The 22,121-nt window shown below is 40.3% G+C and overlaps 1 protein-coding gene across 1 annotated transcript in view; it reads left to right on the top strand.

Moving 5' to 3' along the window:
• Positions 1–21,267, top strand: part of LMAN1 (lectin, mannose-binding, 1) — a 22,534-nt gene extending 1,267 nt beyond the window's left edge. Inside the window, exons 2-14 of the mRNA XM_009882055.1 lie at positions 879–1,033; positions 1,123–1,230; positions 4,854–4,915; positions 5,634–5,733; positions 8,222–8,345; positions 8,684–8,742; positions 9,362–9,494; positions 11,154–11,347; positions 11,471–11,541; positions 15,934–16,087; positions 16,830–16,951; positions 18,579–18,647; positions 21,009–21,267. Of these exons, the coding sequence (XP_009880357.1) occupies positions 879–1,033; positions 1,123–1,230; positions 4,854–4,915; positions 5,634–5,733; positions 8,222–8,345; positions 8,684–8,742; positions 9,362–9,494; positions 11,154–11,347; positions 11,471–11,541; positions 15,934–16,087; positions 16,830–16,951; positions 18,579–18,615 (1,319 nt within the window). The 3' untranslated portion in view covers positions 18,616–18,647; positions 21,009–21,267. The remainder of the gene's footprint in view (positions 1–878; positions 1,034–1,122; positions 1,231–4,853; positions 4,916–5,633; positions 5,734–8,221; positions 8,346–8,683; positions 8,743–9,361; positions 9,495–11,153; positions 11,348–11,470; positions 11,542–15,933; positions 16,088–16,829; positions 16,952–18,578; positions 18,648–21,008) is intronic.
• The last annotated feature ends 854 nt before the right edge of the window (positions 21,268–22,121 follow it).

Below are 22,121 nucleotides of genomic sequence, written 5' to 3'. Positions count from 1 at the left end.
GGGGGACGGCCCGGTGCCCGGCGGGAGGCCCTGCCCTGGCGTCCGCGCCTCCGGTGGTGTCTGCCCTTCGTGGTCCCCGCGGCGCGGGGCGAGGGGCTGGCCGTGCGGGACGGGGCGCCCGCCCCTCCCCGAGCCCCCGTGGGCTGCGGCGGTATCGCTGTACCTAAGGCCCTACCCCAGGGTAGTTTCTCGGCAGTACCTTCCGCTGAGGTTTTATTTTTTTTTTGACAGACTTTAACTTAGGATATATATTTAGTTTACATCGGGTAAAGTCACGAGTGTTAGTTTTTGACTCTTACTTGACGTTACACTACAAGTGACGTGGACGAAACTGTCTATAGATGAGCTTTTTTCCTGCTTTTTTTAAGCAGGTAATCACAAAAGTAAATGTTGCTTACTACAAGTGAATGAATCGCTCTCTACATGTTTGCCTGTTGTTCTTTTAAAATATTGAACAGAAAATGAGAACATCTGTTTTCAAAAAGCGGAACAGAAATCTATGATTTGTGAAAAGTCAGGTGGGGTACAACAGAAAGCTAAACCTGATTTTTTTTTTTATTCCCCCTCCTAGTTAATTTAATACATATCTTACCAGCAAGACCAGTGTTCTAATAAAGTTGTACGCTGTGGTCCCAAATGAGAGTTAAGTCTTCTGTAAAGCAGTAGTAATCAAGTTGTTGAAAGTAAATGTGTGGGGGTTTGGTTTTTCCCCCCCTCTCAAGTCGGTGAGTACTCCACTAAGAAGTTATTTTGAAAACTGTTAACTAGTCGAGAAGATCAGAACATGTTGTGAGTTTAGAAGGTTTGTTAGTTGGCTAGTTAGGCGCTTGCAATACTTTCTCTTCCATATGCTCAGTGTTGGTTCCTTTCCTTTCTAGATGCCATACCAAGCGCCGATCAGATTCGTATAACAACGTCTTTGAAAAGCCAAAGAGGATCAGCGTGGACAAAAAACAAATCAATATTTGAACACTGGGAAGTTGAAGTGACCTTTCGAGTTACAGGAAGGGGCCGCATTGGAGCTGATGGATTGGTATTAAGAATTTGATCTCGCTGCAAAAAAACAGACATGCTTTAAAAAGTGAACCTTGACTTATGACTTTTACTTGCTTTCTGTAATAGGCAATCTGGTTTACGGAAGAGCAAGGCTTGGATGGACCTGTTTTTGGGGCAGCTGATAAATGGAACGGTGTTGGAGTTTTCTTTGATTCCTTTGACAATGATGGAAAGGTTAGTTGGAAGCAAATTCTTCTAGCAAAGATTATAAATTAATTTCCTGCTTGTTTTGTACATGTAACTGTGGGGAAAAAAGTAGGATGTTATTTTCCTATTCTTCCCCATTCATTTCAAAGGGGTAAATTAAAATAGTCAAGTTTCCCTTATAGAATTTTGACTAGACTTTTTCGCACATTATTTTTTTTTAAGCTTGAAAGCTGAAATATAACACATAATGAATCTCCATTGAACGTTGGTTCATGTGTTAGGTTTGGAGGGAAAATACCATGTACGCATGTACAAACTGAAATTTGGAATGTCTGTGCATAATTTGAAATGTTGATATATCTGAAGATGTGTGCTTTGGAAGAAGCATATTGTACCAAAATACGACACTGTGGAAACACAGATTTCTGTGTCTGTCTTCAGAGATGCTCTTTTTCTTGGAACAAATCTGCCTTGAATAGTTTGAGAGCAAAAAATCTGTAGCAGATGGGGGTGACAGTTGCTGTTTTGAATTTCCAGTTTTCCAGGCCAGAATGATCCTGGGAAACTTTACAATACACAGTAGGTTCGCTTTGCTTTTTTTGCTTTTCCTGCACTACTTTGGCTTGCTTTTAGATGTTTTGGATCTATTTTTGTAGGTGTACAAGCTTTTTTTCCTACAGGTGGCTTTTGATACTTAGCAAACTTCAACATATATAAATGTTGAAAGACTAAAGGTGACATGTTTCTAATCTTCAGATTAGACAAGATTTAGAATTATTGTTCAACTTATTAAGAGTTTTTCAATCTCCTCCCCCCCGCCCCCTTCCCGACTTCCGGCATGAATATGGACACTGGTGTAGTTTAGCTGGCTGAAGATGCCATCTAACAAAAATTGCGTGTGGACACCACTATTTGCCAGAACTTTGATTGCACTGGGACTCTGGTCATGACACGTTTAGTCAGTGTGGTGTGAAACCCTTGTTTAGAAAGTGATGATGTGTCACTTCTAGTCAAAACGAAAGTCGTTGTCATGCCTGTATTGGTCTGACGTGTCTTAAACACTGGAGTTTATAAATCTTTTTTTTTTAATGACAACTTGTTACTTTCTTCAGTCCCAGCATGGAGAAATTCTTCTTGTTACTGTGTCAGCGTGTTCACTGGAAGATGTTTGGTGCTGTAGCTGGTGCTCAGCCTAATATGCCAGCATCCAGAAGGGGACTTCATCTAGTACTGCCATCTCAGAGCACCGTGTTTGTGATGCTGATTTAAAAACTGCAGAGCCTTTTTTCTTTTCCTTCTAAGGCTGCAGGTTATGTTAGAGCTGAATTTTTATTTCTCTGTAGAAGAAGTGACAAGAGCTTTTTAAAAAGAGAAATAAAATTTCACAGCTCTGAACACCTGAAGTTGTAAGAGCCACACTAAATGTCACAAGAGTTTGCAGCACATCTTCCCCGAGACCTTCGGCGGAAAAAAGCTGAGAAGTTATTCCCTACTTTGGATTCTCTACTGTCTTTCAAGTTCTTGCACGTGTTTGCATCCAGACATGATGCCCAGCAGAAATTGGACCGTCCGTCGATGGCTGTCATTGAACACTTTTGTTAGTAGATGTCTGCTGTGCTCTAAGGTAGATTAGACTTGGGTTGCATTCATGAATGCTTTCAAACTGAACTGTTTGTACACAGTTTGTGCAGAATATATGTGCGTGAGCCGACTCAGGCAGGACACAGGAGCGACCACAAGACCATGGATGAAAAGCAAAGAACAAGTTTAATCTCAATACCTCGCAACTCGGGGAGGCTCCGCAGCAACGCCCGGGCAGAGGGATACAAGCAGGGGACGCAGGCACCGCAGGGCAGGAGAAAGTCCTTGTTAGCAGGAGCGTGAGCTCTAACTTGCTGTTCTCGCCTGCTTTTCAAGGGTTCAAGCAGGCGTAGTTTTCCACTGTGCTTTGATCTTCTTCAACAGCAAGGCAGTGATCTCATGTATGCCAGATAAGGTGTCCCTGAGCCCGTCCCAGGCTTACATTATCGAAGTGCGGACATTCTGCTTGCAAGCATACAAGGCTGAACAACAGTTAGTGTGATACGTGTGTTGTCCAGCACCCCAGGTGCGAGTCACTTGAGCGTGTTTACAATCCTCCTCGCCAATCTTCCCTTATATTCCCACAATATGCAATAGGAACTAGTTCAATAATACTGCTGTTAAACCAAAAAAAGCAGTAAGAAGATGCCATTAAAGTTTTCCAGTGGTACTGAGCAGGTAATAGTGATGTCAAAGCAATTAAGCTAAGAAAATTCCATTGTTGAGAAGGAGAAACACTGGTGTAATTCTCTATACTAGTGTACTGGGAATTGAGAAGGACACTATTTCTTGAATTCTTTAAATCTTGAGCCTTGCTTTCTTTTGTTAAGAGCTGTCAATCTGCCTGGTTGGACAGTATATTCCTTTACATCATGGATCAGCCCTGGTAGCGAGCTGAGCACCACACAGGGTGGGGATGGGGGAGAGAATCAGAAGGGTAAAAGTGAGAAAACTCATAGGTTGAGACAAACACAGTTTAATAGGTAAAGCAAAAGCTGCGTGCTCAAGCAAAGCAAAACAAGGAATTAATTCGTGACTTCCCATCGCAGGCAGGTGTGCAGCCATCTCCAGGACAGGGGGGCTCCATCCCGCATAACAATGACTTGGGAAGACAAATGCCGTAACTCTGCACGTCCCCCTTCCTTCCTCCTCCTTCCCCCAGTTGTTATTGCTGAGTGTGATGCTGTATGATCTGGGATATCCCTTGGTCAGTTGGGGTCAGCTGTCCTGGCTGTGTCCCCTCCGACTTCTCTTGCACCCTCAGCCTACTCACTGGTGGGGACGGTGAGAAACAGAAGGCTTTGAGGGTGTGTAAGCAATAACTAAAACTTTGCTGTGTTATCCACGCTGTTTTCGTCATGAATACGAAATACAGCCCCATACAATCTACTGTGAAGAAATTTAACTGTCCAAGCCAAGACCAGTACACTTTAGGAGACGATAAATTGAAGTGTTGAAGAGGGAAGGGAGATTAACTCTGAAATCTTGTGCTTTTGTAGAAGCTGGAGTTCACTTCATAAACTCTTGGAGGCAACCCGAATAGCGCTGTAAATCTGTTCTGCCATTATCATTTTAGCCTGTTCTCATCCTCAAGCAATTTAGGTAACTGGGGATGTTTTTAACACACTGTGTAGTCTCTGACAGATAGCTCCCGAGGTTTTTCTAGTGACTGTGACAAGGTCAGTAGGATGTCAACATTGTGTGTGCGTGGATGTTTTTCCCAGTGGTAAGTAGCCAAAGTTGAATGTGTTAAGTCATCTATTAGTTTTAAGATCTGTATCTTCGCTATATACTAATTTCTCCTATCTGCAGCTTTTATATTCCTGTATTTGTCGAATGATGGTAATTGATAGTATATCCAGGAACTTAACTTGTGTGGGTTTTTTCACCCCTAACTATGCAAAGAATGTAGCAGTCTCTTGCACAGCATGCTGCATGACACAGTGCTACTGAGTCATTTTGTTTGTGTAGACCTGAAGTACAGAAAAAATGCAAAGATCTATCAGTGATGTTACTTATGTTTCAATTGAAATTAAACTTTTCCATTTGTTTGCTTTTTCTTTTTCTAGAAAAACAATCCTGGAGTGATTGTTGTAGGCAACAATGGAAAACTTCTGTATGACCATCAAAAGTAAGTTCATTTTCAGTGTCAATGATGAATGTTTGCTTTTGTATGATGAAATGCCGCATAAAACTTTGAGAAACTTTATAAAGGTCTCTTTCATATGAAACTGTGTTGTTTCCTTTGCATTTGAGTTTTTCTGTTTGTTAAAACACTGTTTTGGCAGTAACAGCACAGAAATTGGCAAGTATTTAAATGGCATATATCCTTTGGGATGGGTGAACTCAGATAAATGGAGGGACAGGCTTTTTACCTCTTTGTTGCTTATGGGTGTCTTCCCCACACAGCTAATAACTGACAAAAGTGACTGACTGAAAGCTAATTGCCTGTTACTAAAATTAATTGATTTAATTTTGATTTCTGATTGCTTATTGCCAACAGCACAATTGTTATCTTTTGGGATTCTCTGAGAAAGAGACGTGTCTAGCTTAGTTTCTGCAGTCCGGACTGTAGCTTGTTTCCATCTCAGTTCACAGGTGCAGGAACGTGTCTTAGAAGCAAACAGATTTCCCTGTTACTGCCTTCCGTCTGTATTGTGTCCTGTGTAAAGCACCTAGGACTGTTGATCCCCAGACCTCAGAAAAGCTCAGTGCAGTTGTGGGACAGCTTTTGAAAAACTTGCATATTGAAAAACTATCATGATGTTGCTTAGTGATACACTGATGCTTTTTTGTCTTAGCTGATAAATCATAAGATATAGTTTTATGCAAGTTGTCTTCTTGCATAGTGATGGTTCCACGCAAGCATTGGCATCCTGTCAGAGGGACTTTCGTAACAAGCCCTATCCTGTTCGAGTAAAGATAACGTACTACCAAAAAACTTTGACTGTAAGTACTCTGAAATAGCATATTTACTCATGTTTCTCAGCTTTTGAGTGTGAGATGGTTGCAACTATTTGAAAACCCAAAGACCCCATACGTTCATTCCAATATTCTTGAAAACGTTGAGCTCAGTAGCAGAAGTTGAAAGGAGGAGGTGCAGCGTGTTCAAATGCTAGACAAGTTCTTTTAACTATGTTAGTGCATCTGTAGTTTCCTGAGCTGATTGCTGATTTTTCTGATGTTACTTAGGAGTGAGTTAAGCTAACGTACTTGTACGTACTCGGACCCTTCTGTTGCTGTTGACTTGCCTGTAGAGGTGTCCCAAAGCCAGCATCTGTTCCTCAGCTTCTGAGTGTTTGAGCAGCTCCTTAACTTGAATGGCATTTCTCAAGCTGATCTGAGAGCTGCAGAGATTTTTGTAGCTGATTATAAGAGGTTCTTGAAATGTGACTGTAAAACTGAAACTCGTTCTTTGACAGTGGATTTAAATTTGCCACCTGAGGCTTCCCACCTCCATGAAATAGCAGAGCTTTGAAGATAGAAAACCACTGGTATAAGGGAGTCTTCAAGACTTCTTAAATACTGTTCAGATGTTTGTGAATTCCTTCTAGATAAGGAGAGAAAAACACTAATGCTCGGTTGTGGCAGCTATGAAGTGTGTGTTCTTGGCTTCTGATTTCTTCTGAAAAGGTGCTGTTCATAGGTATTAGCCATAGAACACAGCTGTGATTTTTGTAGTAAAAGTTTCTCTAAAAGTAAACATGAATGCACCTAAGAGAGGGTGGACCTTGTACTATGTTGTAATGGTAAAAGCTATCTGTTACTCTTGAATGAAAATTAAATTTCAGACTCCAAGGTTGTTCTCTTTTTGAATGTACCTGGTCCCTGATGCCTTATCTAGGAACTCCTCTGGCCCAAATGTTGCTGCTAACCTTGGCAGTTCTGCAAATGCCTCTGTGGAGGAAAAGAGAATCTCTAAGCTTAGAATCAACCTAAGAACAGCAGGGGATGACTCTTCTAGGTCAGACCAAAAGTTTGTGTTGCCCATCCCTCATTGGGATGTGGACTTTTGATAGACTGGCCTTCAGTTATCCCCGAGTCAGGGATTTCTTGAACCATAGTTGGTACTGTCAGGCCATAATCAGTTTTAGAATAGAATAGATCCATTTGGAAGGGACCTACAATGATTGTCTAGTCCTACCTGACCACTTCAGGACTGACCAGAAGTTAGAACATATTATTTAGGGCATTGTCCAAATGCCTTGTCAACACTGACAGGTATGGGGCATCGATCACCTTTCTAGGAAGCCTGTTCCATGTTTTCTAGTAAAGAAGTGCTTCCTAACATCTAGTCTGACCCTCCCCTGGCGCGGCTTTGAACCATTCCCAGGCATCCTGTCCCTAAATCCTGGGGAGAAGAGCTCAGCACCTCCCTCTCCATGTCCCCTCCTCAGGAACTCAGGAGAGCCGTGAGGTGGCCCTTCAGCCTCCTCCTCCCCAAACTAGACAAACCCAGAGTCATCGCCTGCTCCTCAGAGGACGTGCCTTCCAGGCCTGTCATCATCTTCAGAAATTTCCCAGACGTGCTTGTCACAGCAGTGTGGTATTCCCAGTTGATCTTTGGAAAGTTGGAGTATCCCTTAAAGACAAGGACTACTGATCTAGAGATTTCTCCTAGTTGCCTATGGAATAACTCATCAGTGCTATTGCCCTGGCTGGGTGATCAATAGTGGATGCCCATAGCAACACCTGCTTTGTTTGCCATCTCCCTAATCCTCACCCAGAGGCTCTCAACAACACCACCTCTAACTGTAGGGGCTGTACAGTCAAACGTCTCCATTGTGTACAGTGTGACACCTCCACCTCCCTTGCCCTGCCTCTCCATCCTCAACAGCCCGTAGCCTTCCATCCCAGCACTCCACGGTGGGACTCGTGTCACCAACCCCAACGACATCGTAGCTCTGGGAACGGACCAATGCTTCCAGTTTGTCGTGTGTGTTTCTTTTATTGGGTGTGTTGGTGCACGAGCATTTCAGATGTGCCCCTAAACCCTCAGTGCTCCCTGGAATGGTGTAAGTGCCCCCATTAGCAGCCGCAGGCGGTGCCCTGCTGTTCCTTGGCTTACCTTCATCTCTCCTGGTGGGATCCCTTTCCCCGACGTGTTCCTTTCCACGTACTAGTTTGTCTTGCCGCTTCTTATAACTGAAATGAATACGCTTCTATAGGTGTCTGAATTCTCTGTGGTATGTCCTCTTAGGTGATGAATAGCAAATGTTGAATTTTGGTCATGCTGAACAGTGAATTTTTCCTTTTTAAAATAGAAAGCTTGTGCATTTTCTTTGCAAAAAGGGTCTTTCAGAAGAGACACTTTTTTCTGTTTTCTAGTATCAGCTGCAGAATTACCCAGTAAGTGTGTTTGTGACCATTACTGTAAACTGACAAAGCAATTAATATGAATAGATTTATGTGGTAAAAATTGTGTTTATCCTTTTAGGTATTAATTAACAATGGCTTCACTCCGGATAAAGAAGACTATGAATTTTGTGCGAAAGTGGAAGATATGGTGTTGCCCTCTCAAGGATATTTTGGAATATCTGCAGCAACGGGGGGACTTGCAGGTAGCAAATGTTAAAAACTGTGGCAAATGGTGTGGAGTCTTGCAGGGTTCGCAGGAGAGGTGTTTTTTCTGCTGGTGTTGATCCATTATACCAATTTTTCACCGCGACGGTGGAATTAACCCTCTCCCGTTCCCGAATTACTGATACGCTTAGGCCTTTTCTGGGCTAGAGCAGAGGGACTTGCATTTTGTCCGTACGAAGACATGGTGCAGTCGCATTCCCCACTGCATGAGCTCTTGAGAGGACTTTGGGAGGATTCTGTTGCCTGAAGACCCTTTGTAAGTGCAAGGTTGACGTGGGGAGTAACAGTGGGTTTCTGTTTCATTTGTTGAATACAGATGATCACGACGTCCTGTCTTTTCTGACCTTCCAGTTGACTGAGCCTGGGAAGGAAGTAGTAAGCATCTTTATGCATAATTAGTAAAATATGTTACTGTATATGTTTTGCATGTAGCACCAGATTATGGTATTTCCTCTGAAGTTATACTTGGCATCCCTGTTTCAGGATTTTAGCATGTAGCTGTGCTGTCATGTGTTTTAGAAAAATGAGACTAATATTGTAATGTTTTGGTAATATTTTAATTAATATTTTCTATACTAGAATTCTTGAAGCACAACTGAATCAACACAAATCCTGATGTTAAATCAAAACACACAGAGGAAACAAACTAAAAAGTACACTTTGTTTGGAAAGTGGATGAATAGTCTGTTCTTGCTTTCAACTTCCCATACCTCTCGAACACTTCTGTGCTGCAAAGCAGCACCTATCCTTGTAAAACTTGATTTCTTTTTAATCGCAGAAAGTACCCATCTATCAGGAAAAAGCTATGGGTCTCCATTAAGGTATCTGGTTTCTCACTTCAGCTGTATATATCAATGTGTTCCGCTAATTGTGTTATGTCTTCAAATCTGAAATCTGAACAGCCGTGCTGGAGAGTAAGTTATATGGGAGTGGTGGAGAACATGAAAAAAAATCTCTCTCCCTGCCTCCCCCCCCTTTTGATAATGTTTTAAAGCCGACATCAGATGCAGAAATTCCTCAAAAAGACAAAGAGAAGTATCAAGAAGAGTTTGAACACTTTCAACAAGAATTGGATAAAAAGAAAGAAGAATTTCAAAAGGAACATCCTGATGTGCAGGGACAGCCAGGCAAGTGATTTGATCCATCGTTCAGTTGTCAAGGACAACTTTTACTTTCCGGGATATTCGGAACTAGGGACTGGTACTCTGATCTTACAAAGCCCCTACTGATGATATTTGCTTTATTTAAGAATCTATGGTCTTTTGTTTGTAAAGTGTTTTCTGAAATATAAAGTCCCTTCTGGGATTGAGAACAAAACAAATGAACGGGAACATGATGGGAGGACGAGAGTCTGCCCAGAGCAGTGGAAGGGAGAGCAGGTCACGCATCCCTCTGTTCAGCCATGGTTAAGGAGGCGTGGCCTTTGTTGTTTGAAAATGTATTTGAAAAGTCATCTTTTTGGTCTGTTTCTGCACATTCATAACAAACTTTTTTTTTTTCCGTCTTGTTTTATGGATGGTTATTAAAGATGGGCTGGTGGATGTGCTGGAGCTTATGCTTACTGGGAAGAGCCTTTTAATGCTTGCCTAATAATTGGGCATGTATTGAGTTCTGCCAGTTTCATCAGTGCAGCATTAGCTGGCATTTGGTGCTGGTATTTGGGTTGGCTGATAACCAAATTTCCAGCTTGATGTCGTTAAAAACTGTGGCATTTATTTTTCTATTTTAAGCTATTGATAGGAAATTCAAGTTTGACTGGATAAGGCAGAATTGCCCTTTCCACTATTGATACCATGTATCTGCAGCTCTCAGCGAGCGTTGGTTTAAAGATATTTCAGACTGAACGGCACTTTTCCACTGATTTCAAATGATATTTAATTTAGGAAAATTGTAATAGTGACTCTTGTCCACTTTTTTGAGAGTTTAGCCAAAGTGCTTTGACTTTGATCGTTCTGCTATGGAACATGGTGGAGGTTTTGTTTATTTGCTTGGGTTGCTGTGGGGTTGGTTGGTTTGTTTGTTGGGATTTTTTAGGGCTGGGCAAAAAAGAATCGCTTATTTGAAAATATAATGGAAGCTAGTCTGTTTCTTACTGTTGTGGATTGAATTAGCTGTATTTGAACGTGCACTCTCAGGAAAGTACTTCAGGCATCTAGACCTGAAATTTTAACTTGTCGTCTTTATTTGCACAGTGATAAGTTATGCCTGTTCTAAATGTCCTACACCGTTTAACTTCATCTGTGTTTTCGAAATATTGTCCAGCCTTCCACTGATAAGAAATGATAATCTTTGTGCCCCAGAGTCTTTCGAACTTTCTTCTTTCTGATGATGTTGAAGCTGTGGAGGAACTCACTCAAAATGTGCAGTCACTTCTGTATTTACTTTTTAAAGCTTACTGTTTTCTAAAAATTAGCTGTGTTAGTTAACACCTGCAAATCTCTTCTGAAGGACTGTTGGTAGTACACTGGTAGCTTATGCAAAGATAGCTGCCTCCCAATAATATCGGCGTCCTGTTTCCATTTTATGGTGTGCATTACCCAAGTATTGAAATACGAACTCTGAGATAGAATCTGGATTTGAGTGTGTGGGTACCTCTGTTCAGTTGTTCTGATCACATTTGGGTATCCTTTGTCATGGCAGTGGTGATAAATGAACACCAAATATATTGAATTATGGGAAAAAAAGTATATCCGTGTGGAAACTTTAAGGGTGCAAGAAAAATGATACAATGCAACTTATGAGGAATGCATATGTGTAAGAACTACGTGTCCTTTTTTTCTTATCAGCGGATGATGTTTTTGAAACTGTAAGTGATCGTGAGCTGAGGCAAATCTTTGAGGGGCAGAATCGAATTCATCTTGAAATCAAACAGCTTAATAGGCAATTGGACATGATTCTGGATGAGCAGAGACGATACGTCTCTGCAGTCACAGATGAGATTGCTAAAAGAGGCGCTGGTGTTCCAGGTCAACAAGGACAGGTAAATAACAAAACCCAAAACACTGTCATTGATAGCTCAGCCTAATTTCAGCAGCATGATCGATTTGGTTTTTCCAAGATAGGTTGATCTTTTTCTCCGCCCCTTTCCCCCCCGCCCTGCCAGGTATCCCAGCGAGAGATTGAGACAGTTGTGAAAACTCAAGAAGAGGTCATTAGACAAGTAAATGAAATAAGGTAAATGTTTTTTAAATATTAAGGTTGTGTTTTGAATTTTATATTATTTCCACCTTTTAAATCCTATTTATTATTTCAGTAGGAGAATATTGACAAACTTGAAATTTCTCTGTGTCAGGTCCTTAGTGATGACTCTCTGCGTAAATTCAATTTCTGTAGTGAAGTAAGTTCATGTCCCTAGGGTGGCTAAGCCCCCTGATGTGCCCTTTTTGGCTTTTTTAGTCATGAGATTCCACTTAAACAGGTAAGTCCAGTCCCTCTGAAGACAGTCAGTTTCTGCTAATGTGGTAACCTGCTACCTCATGGAAAGTTGCTGCTCTGATTTGGGAGTATTGATAACAACAGGAGCATAAATACCTTGGATTTATAGTTAGTGAACCTAAAAAAAGGTGTATTGGAGTGTCTTGTCCATATACTCAGTCTACTCCTGATATAGTGATTAGATGAGTTATTAATAGAATATTATGAATAAAATATATAATATTATATGAGATATATTGGGGGTCTTGTTTAATGTAAACAACCTATAAAGGCATGTAAGTAATTCTGAGAAGTGGTCTGTACAAATGAAAATGTCTGTGCTTGTCATTAGTTGCTGAGATTTACTGCTTATTCTTCTAAGTATGATTTTTGCATTTTTAGAGTAGTTCGCTTGTTTCTGCAATATGGACGTATATTTTTGTCTTTGGCTTTTTTCCCTAATTTTGCTATGACTGCCTAAAGCTCATACATTATTGCTCCACAGTGGTCTGTTAGTGTTACTGATTTGTATATCACAAAAAGTATTTACAGTTTTATGTCAAGTCTCTCAGAATTCCAGTGCGTACTACCCTGGTTAAAGGGCTGGAGTGTTCGGTGTACAAGGAGAGGCTGCGGGAGCTGGGGTTGCGTAGCGTTGAGAAGAGGCTCGGGGGTATCTTACCGGGGGGGATAAATACCTGATTTTTGGAGGTGGTGAGGGCGATAAAGCCAGAGCCAGACTCTTCTCGCTGGGAGCCAGTGGCAGAACGAAAGGCAGTGGGCAGAAGCGGAAATACAGGAAATTCTGCGTCGATATCTGAAAAGAAGCATATGAGGGTAGTTGAAGTGTGGAATAGGTTGGTTGACCAGGAAGGTTTTGCAGTCTCTATCCCTGGAGATGTTGAAAGCCCAACTATGACTAAAATTCCTTGGTTTGTTAGGTGCTAAAACAGATTGTGATACAGCACTTAAGGGGAGAAAAAAGAAAGAAAGAACACCCCCCCCACACACACACACACTTTTAATATTAAATTATTGTCACGTACATTGCACAGCGAAGACAGAAATGTGTTGGGTTTTTTTTTCCATGTTCCAAAGTATTGCGTAGACCATTTTGGTAATCTTGTCCCTATTTCTTGTAGGCTAGAGAAGAATGGGAAAACATTTTTAAGCTCTACTGTCATAAAACACGTGTTTGTTCTTTACACATGGGTTGCATGCTATTACTTAAAAAATACTTTTGTTCTTCTAAGGGCGTGAATGTTTTATGGTCTAATTTCTATTTACTGTGTGAAAACCAGGCCTATCAACTGATTTATCAATGTCTTTTGTAGCCAAAGATAATCACATTAAAGGAGACTTTGACAGTTGCAGACTTGTTTTCTTGCCTGGATGGATTCAGTTGTGTGACAACCTTGGGTAAATGATTGGAATGTAACTGTACTGCATGAAGACTCCGGGGGGGCTGTTTGCTTTGGGTTTTTGTCAGAAGACTTTCTGCCGGTTGACTTTCTCAGGAAACTTCTGTGTCTGTAGGGACACTTGAAAGTTCCCAAGCGATTAATAATTTTGCTTTTTAAGATGCAGTTTTCAAAATCGGTTGAGATATGCTTTACATTTTTATAATACATTACCAAATGAAGTGAGAAACCTTCTCTTGAAGGTGCTATGCTGCTGAAACGGATTTGAGAAGATTTCTGTGTTTGATAGGAACGGCTGTGTACTGCGTCTAAGTTGTTTTACAGTTGCTATCTTTAGCAGGAATATCTTTAAATTGGTTTAACCCTTCATTTATAGTAGTTAAAACATTCCTTACCTTAGGATTAAAGAAAGGAGAAAACCAACTTGATGCTGTAGTCTCTAAGCAGTTGTATTTCTTTTTTTTCCCCGTATTCGTTCAAGGGCAGCTCTTGTGATTTATCTAAGTAGGTCAGTTTTTTGCAAAATGAAGATTAGAGTGCTTCCATTTTTGCACTTGTTCTTCCATGAAAGCTTTTGTAATATTCTTGACAAATCTTTATACCTTGCAAGCAAATTAGATTTTCTTGTTAACGTTGGCAGTCTGCCCTTTTTGTGACTACTTATTAGGTATCTGTTTGCGTAACATCATCTTAATGTTTTTCTTAGATTAAAGAAATGTTTTATTTATAGATAGAAATGAACAGCCCGCTGTTGTGTTGCTGGTCATCCCGGAGGAAAAGGACTTACTGTCTAAGTAATTCTCTTGTCAAGATTTGTGGATTTCTTAATCATCTGATTACAGCAGAATCTTGCATGTTCATACAATAAGAACTATCGGCATGGTATTGTTCGTGCAGAAGTAAATGTAAATTACATTTGATACAGACCATGTCTGTTTAGGGAAGTTATTTTGCTTTTAACAAAGAGCGGATCAGTCTGGGGGAAGGTGGGTGTGCAGGTTTCGGTTAATTACACGGGGACGGTGGTGTTAGGAGGGAGAGGAACAGAATGAGTGTCACAGACGTGTTCTAGCACTGAAAATAGTGGGGCAAGATAAACAATGTGGTGGATGTGGATAGGCAGAATTACTATCAGCGTTTGTTAGCCAGTGGTCGTGGTGGTGGTTGCATGGGTTTGCATGGCTTATTTAAGAAAAAGATCTTCCAGGGAAGAACCTACTTCTAAAATAGGTCGATGTAACACTAATTCAAAGTACAGGTAAATATTAATCAATTGACTTTATCTGTACAGTGACAAGACAAAAATATAGTCTCCTGATAACATATACGCTAATTTAAGTTAGGACAGATGAGGTTTTTTGCATTCATTTTTGTATGTGTAAGTTCCAAACCAGAATGTAGAATGAGAGAAGAGCTGCTATGATTAGTTCTGTTGGCAGTGGCTTACAGAAGCAAACAGCTGTTTTTTAGGAACTCCTTTTGATAACTTTGCAATATTAGAAATGAGCTTATTGAGGTAAATGTTGAGAGTTTTGCAGAAGTCCATGGCTAACTCAGCCTGGCCTAGAGGGCAGTATGTTATGTGGAATAATGGGAAGTGTAACTGTGGGTAGTGACTGAGGTTTTGGTTTATTGTTTCTTTTTTCTTATGTGAAAGTTACGACTGAAGGTGTTCAAGGCCAGGTTGGACAGGGCTTTGAGCAACCAGATCTAGTGAAAAAGATGTCCTTGCCCGCAGCAGGGGTGTTGGACCAGATGATGCTTAAAGGTCCTTTCCAACCCAAACCATTCTGTGATACTATGGTAAATTGCTGACCACTGTACAAAGAGTTAGGACTTTACCTTGAAGGCATCGAAGTAAGCTCTCGTCTGAACAAAATGTAAAGTTTTAAGTAAATTAAAAAGAAATCCAAAGACATACATTTTGATTGTTTATTCTGTTAATAATGAAGAGATTAACATTCACATGATAAATATTTTAGATGTAGAATAATCCTCTTTGCAACTGAAAAGAGACATCGCAGCAGGGGAAAATTATATAAACATATTGATTAGAGGTTAAGTATTTTTCTCTCATTGACTAGTTTATCTCAAACAAAATTAGTTACGGAACCTCAACTTTTTACGGATTTGATTTGTTGTAGAAGCAAAATGAATTCAAATGAAGGCAACATAAAATATTACGACAACGCATATGGGAAATGAGTTTCTCGTATAAATGATAATCATGAAACAAGGATGTCTCTAAATCTTTTCTTATCCCTAAAGCCTCTTCTTTATTTTTTATTTCTTACATTGCTGCTTTTATTTATTTATTTTTCAAACAGCTTTTGGTTTTCTTCAAAGATTGCATTAAACTCTGCTTATCCTAAAGCCTTGGCAAGAGCCTCAGATAAAACACTTGTTTTAGACTTCATCAGTCGGGCAAAGCAGATGTCCAGCAATAGCATATTTGCCAGATCTTGTTTTCAGCGTGACTTTGGGAGGTGGTGCACTGTACAAATACAAATTGAAACTGTCTGTGGAATTAAATATTTTAAAAAATCATACTTTGATTAAGGGATTATTTCTTGATAGGTATTCTTGGAAGCTAGAGAAAATGTTTTCTGCCCATTGGGGCAGCTGTGTATTTCAAATTAATTTTAATGGACTAAAAGGCATCCGGAATAACTGCTGTTTGTAGAAAAGCTGTTCTCTGCTGAAAGATGTTTTGTTGTTTGTCTTGTTTCAGAAATTCCATGGCTGATACTCTGAGGCTGATCAGTGGAGCTCAACATCCTGGCTCTGCTGCAGGAGTCTATGAAACAACTCAGCACTTCAATGACATCAAAGAACACCTTCATGTCGTGAAGAGGGACATTGAGCATTTAGTACAACGAAATATGGTAATTTATGTGCTGGTAGTGTAAAGCGTGACTGTAATACTTCTTTATTTGGCTGTTAGTGAAAAGCTAGGATGAGCCAGCATGCAATTTACGGAGCAATTAATCCTTCATTAAGCTGCTTCGGTAAAACTGCACTGCCTTGACCTAACTGCATGATCTGTGTCTTGATGAGAAGTTTTGCACAAAGAGCATGATTTTTAGTCTAATTTCCTGTGGAAACAAGGTCAAGCAATTAGGTTTTCTGGGTGCTTTTTTGTGTTTGTCCCCCTACTTAACAGCTCCATACAGAGGAGATTCTCTATTGCTTCTGCACAGAAGGGAGAGCTTTAATCAGGGGAGACTCGGGCAGGCTCCGCTTAAGGTCTCTAAGCGTGAAAGATGGCTGCGGTCGCATTCAGGAGCACCTTAGTCTAGCCTAGGTTGCAATTAAGCTGGATTAGCTTGCGATCCCATAGAAGGTTCTTGATCTCTGGGTTAATTTACCAAAGGCGTCTTGTTTCCCCTGTAATGCTCAAATAAACAGCACTCAGTTTGGCTGAGAAACATAAAGGTGACAGGGGAAAGTGAGACGGTGAGTAAGATTATGATTTTTCAGGGAAGCGTTATTTCTGTCTGTTTTCTGCTTGTATTCTGATTTTTAAATTATGTTGCAAAGACCTTGTCTTGTTTCTTACATATCACAGTCTGTCCGTGGCATGTCCTGTTTGCTCTTTTCTCCAATATTGTTTTTCATGTTTTTTAGCCATCTAGTGAGAAATCGAAGTGTCCAGACTTGCCACCATTTCCATCGTGCTTATCTACAATGCATTTCTTCATATTTGTAGCGGTGCAAACAGTGTTATTCATTGGCTATATCATGTATAGGTAAGTATCTTTTTCTTTAAAGACAACAGGGCAAATGATTTTAGAACTTCTGACTGGAAATGCAGTTGCGATGGTATGATTATGTTAATCTTCTTTAAAGCAAGCAATCGTTCAGATTGGGAGAGGCTTTGGGAGGTCTGTTCAACCTTCTGCTCAAAGCAGGGTCGACACTGACTTCAGACCAGGTCGCTCAGTGTTTAGAGCGGTCAGGTCTTAAAAAACTCCAAGAATGGAAAATTCACCACTGTTATGGACCACATTGGAAATGTTTAATTACCATAATGAAGTGGTTTTTGTTCTCGGTATATCTTGTGGGAGCCTGCCCTGTTTCATTTTGACTTTTGTGCCTCTTTCTTGTAATGTGCATGTCTGTAAGAAAACTGTCCCCATCTCCTCAGTAACGTCTTGTGGGTATTAGAAAGCTGCTGGTAGACCCCTCGAAACCTTCTTTTGTCCAGGATGAACAAGCCCAGTTCCCTCCCTCTCTTCTCTTGAGGCATGTGCTTCAGCTCTTGGCCACCGTCCTTGTGGTCCTCTGCTGGACTTACTGAAGTTTATTGATATCTTAACAAAATCTGGTGTGATTTGATTTGAATTTTTTTTTTTTTTTGCTATGCGGACCTACAAGCTACTTATCCCACTTCACAAGTTCCTCAGTGAACATTTTTATGATGCGTATCCCTTCATCCCTGTCCTACGTAAGATATTAATAGTGTATGGACTTCCCCCCCAGCCCTAAACTAATTGGCATGTTTTCTCTGCTCTCGTCCTCCTCATTGTAATGCCGTAATGTTCAAATTAAATCTGCGTTGATGGAAAGGAAGACCTATTGAGAGTAAGGACTGACTTGCCTGGTAGTCTTCCTTCCTGCTGCTTGCACACACTAATCAGGATAAGGAGTAGGGACCAAAGTAGCTGCACTGCCCTTCAAAGAGAAGATGCTGTTTGCTACCCCTGTGGAAGGATAACTAGTATAATATAAGACCAGTGCTGCTGATAGCACTAACTGCTATTGTGTGTCTGCTTCTCTACGAAGTGGAGAGAGGGCATTTCTTACCTATGTCGCATTATGCCATCAGCTGGGAAGACGGGCTCCAAGACAAATGAGGAGCTGGTCCCCTTCGGCTCTTTTTGATGCCCTTGTAATTCTAGCATCTGCGCGTGGCTGATCCACAGTGCCTGTATCCACTAAGAAAATAAATATGTCCTGTGCCAGAGGGAGAAGGAAATCCCTTTTCAAGTAAATTCTTTCACTGCTTAGTTGCATGTATTTCTTTTCCTATGATGATCTTTAGGCCAATCAGATACTGAGAAGCTTTACAAAATATTAGTTAAAGTATTTTAAAAATCAGTTTGTATGTTCTTTCACAGTTTCTGGCTTCTGTCCAGAATGTTTTGTGTCCTTCTGTGTCTGATGCAAAATTGGAACTATAGTGATGCTACCGATGTCTTTGTAAACAGAAAAAATTATATCCTGGTTTTGTGATATGACTTACATTTGGTTTTCCTAAGTCTCTGTTGACAGGGAATGGAATATTTCAACCCCCAAATAAATAAAATATTTAAACCAGCTAGCTAGTTTTATACCATAAGTGCTTAATGAATTCTCTTCTGGTTTTTCTTTCAGGAGTCAACAAGAAGCAGCAGCCAAAAAGTTCTTTTGATGACCCGTTCCTTTTGTGCGTACATAACAGCAGTATGTATGCACAGAAAATTATACACTTCTGTAAATGAGGGAAATTTTAGTGTTTGATATACTTCAATATTGTAAATTATTGAATTTTGTTAAACAAAATAAGTTCTCATTTAAACTGTCAATGCTAAAGTTGAAAACGGACTGGGGAGCAGCGGAGCAAATGCTGGATAGGGGAAGACTGCAGACCCTATCCAGGTCTGTGTTTTCAGATAACTTTCTCATAAATACTGGAAGGCAAATGCCATGTTCCTCCTCTTTTCTTAAGATTCCCGAGGAGGGAATTGAAACACCCAGGTTTGATTGTTGTTCATAGGGAGAATTGCAGGTGGATGATTTGTGCAGAAAGCTTGCCATTAAGTGTCCTGACATAGCAGTTTGAAAAAACAAAAGCAAACAAACAAAAAACCAAAACAAACAAAAAAAAACACCCAACCCCAAACAACTGTTGTGTGGTTGGTTTTTTTTTTTTATTATTTTGGGGGGTGGGGTGGTAAAAACTTGTTACAAACATTTCATTTCTTACCATTTGGATTTAACAGTTTAAGAATTATTTAGTTAATTCTAACTCTTCATGAAATACAGATTTAAACACTTTTTAATATGTGGACACAAAGACAGGCCTTTAACAGCCTGACTGTTTCTATATCTACCTGATACAGAAAACAAACTATACAGAACGAGGAACTAAAAACTTGTCTCCTTATTTTGGGTTTTGGTTTTAGGCAGTGAGAGAAAATATGATAAAGTAATTTCTTGAAGTATATTGTGGGACTGATTTCTTTTTTGTAGTTTCAAGTCTGTCTGTAATTTTGTTTGGAGATTTGTAGAACTTCTTCAGCAAAGGTGTCATCACTCTACCCCTCTTCAAATCTGATTTTATTAAGCATGTGCTTAGTGTGTGAATATGTTGTTACTTTTATAAAGCTGTCTTGTGTCTTTCATGTATCAAATACAGATGCTTTGATTTAAATCTTGACACGGCAAGTATCCTAAACTACAGAAACCGAGTTTTAACCCATTTCTCCCCCAGCTGTTGCTCCAGACATGTTTGTTAACCAGCAGCTATTGTCAAATCGATTTTGTGTGTCAATTCCTGCTTTAATATCAAAAGCATAAGACTGAACACGTGGTTTTGATACTGCTTATCAGGTGAACATTTGCTTCAGGAAAGAAACAAAGCAGATAGCCCAGATTAGGAATGTGAAATGAATTAATTTTGCCTTGTTTACATATCTGTGGTAACTTTGTCCTTGAGTTGTTTGTGTGTAGAGTTAGAATAGGGGGTTTTGGGTTGTTTTTTTTTTTTTTTAATTCTATAAAATACACAAATGCATCAGGATATTTCACTTTTAATTATTAATCTGTTTGTCTGAATCTGCAAAAATGATTTGGAATCCAGCATACAAATACTGCATTCCTACAGACTACTCCCTTGGAGTGCAACACATGCTGCCAAATTCGCTGTAATGAAGAACACTTCAGTATTGTGCCTGTCAGTTTGGAGAAATGATCCATCTATGCAATATATTTTGTTATTTCAAATACAGTGTCCAAAAAGTGGATGTCTGTGCTATACCAATAAAACGATACTACCTACACACCTATTTACATAGCTACAGTATGTGGTATACTGTAAGTGGTATAGCTTTATAGATTAATTTCTAAATTTGAGAAGATTGTGCTGTACTGATTCGAGAAACTACTGCCTCAAGCTAATCTTGCTGGATAAATAGGGTAAATGGATGGAGAAAACTTTTGGATAAGCCAGAATAACACATAGGCATTTATCCATTCAGTTCTTTCAACACCAGCAAATATTTACAGGTGCCTTGAGTCTAAGCTACGACGACCCTGACTCTTCTAACTAAACTTAATGTATTTTCTTAACTTGTCCTGAAAATGCACGGTGGTGTTCCTTCCAGCTGCAAGCCTTCCTGCAGGAGTGCAACGCTTGAGCGCAGCTGCCTCTGGCGCAGCAGGCTTTGCGAGACCCTTTGTAGGTTCAGTTGCCTTCTGGCAAGTAGGTGCGTCTGGCGTAAGGGGGAACAGCTCTCGTCTATCCATTGGAGGAAGGCTGTATTTTTGGTTACTGTGAATTTGTCCAACCATAAGTATGTTTTAAAGCTGGAGCAGCCCATACTTTGTGGGTTTTGTCAGAAAAAGAAGGCTGGGGATGGGGTCTAGGGGCAAACTTGAACCTACAGTTGTCTGTTCGGTATGAGGCTCAGCTTGTGTGTTTGTGCTGTTGGTAGATCTGACGTACCTCCCACGTGCAACTGGAGAACTTTTGTATTAGGGAGCAGGTGGTCTAAAGCGTACCATCCAAAAAGTGATAACTCTGCTTCATGCTTCATTTCACAGTCGTCTCTCCTTGGAACTTCCATAATTGCCTCCTCACTTACTGGATCAACGGAAAGCTCCCAATTGCCCACCTCAAATTTTGTCCTCTCTGTTCTTGAAGTGATAGCGACAAATTTGGACTTTAAGAATATTTGTCATTCAATGTAGCCTCCTGTTACAGCTGGCTACTAGAAGTTTTTCAACACTGGTAGTGGGTTTGGTTCTTATCAAGTAAGATTCCCGGACTAGGAGGAGAAGACATCTTGGAATACGGTTTGACAATATTGGGGCGGGGGGGGGAACGACACACAAGTCTAATCGTTGTATTTGAAGTGTGGACGATAAGTAGCAAATATTTCGCAGTGACAAAAGAATCTCATTGTACTGGTCAGGGTTTATTAAATACATCGTCTCACCTGAGTCTTTCAAAAGTGAAATTCACAATGTGGTTTATAAATTACCTAACTTCTTGTTTGAAGAAAATTTGACATTTATCAATGCATCAATTACTGTAACACCGAAGACTGTCTACTGTTTTTTTTAAATTCAAACAGCTGACATTTTCATATGTTTGTTTCTGACTAATGTAAATTGACACTTGGAGTTCAGAGATAACCTTATTTGAATAAAGATGCATATTTTTAGTAAGCTTTTTTCTTTTAATTTGGTACATGTCCATGAAATCCAAGCAAGTGTGTTTGAAGCATTTGTTAACCTTTGTTGTTCAGAGAGTTTGAACGGTTTTGGGTTCAGTCCTACCTGGTACCGGAGAGTTAACGGCATTAAGGGGTTGAGGGTCCGCCTGTGTCGGAGGCAGATGAGCGCCGTTGATCAGCAGGATATGCTGAATCCGGCCTCGGCTCATTCTGTGCAGAGGGATTATATCCCCCGTGTCGCAGTCTAAGGCAAGAGTGACTAACCTAAAAGTAAGAGATTCGCTCAAAATCTTGTGTTAAGAGTATCAGCCTTGCCATAAGTATCAGACACTTGGGGTCAATCGTAAAGTAGTATGTCAACTTCTAAGTCTCTTAACAGCAAACCGAGTTGCTTGCTGGCTGATGGGAGTATCCAAAGTAGCTCCTTTTTGTGAGCTGAAGATAGCCTGTATCTCTGAAGTTCTTCCTCCAGATTCCC

The sequence above is a fragment of the Charadrius vociferus genome, unplaced genomic scaffold (genome assembly GCF_000708025.1).
Source record: "Charadrius vociferus isolate BGI_N301 unplaced genomic scaffold, ASM70802v2 scaffold743, whole genome shotgun sequence".
In the NCBI taxonomy this organism is placed as follows: Eukaryota; Metazoa; Chordata; class Aves; order Charadriiformes; family Charadriidae; genus Charadrius; species Charadrius vociferus.
Note: the sequence above shows the minus strand (reverse complement) of the source record. Positions and strands in the feature narration are given on the sequence as shown.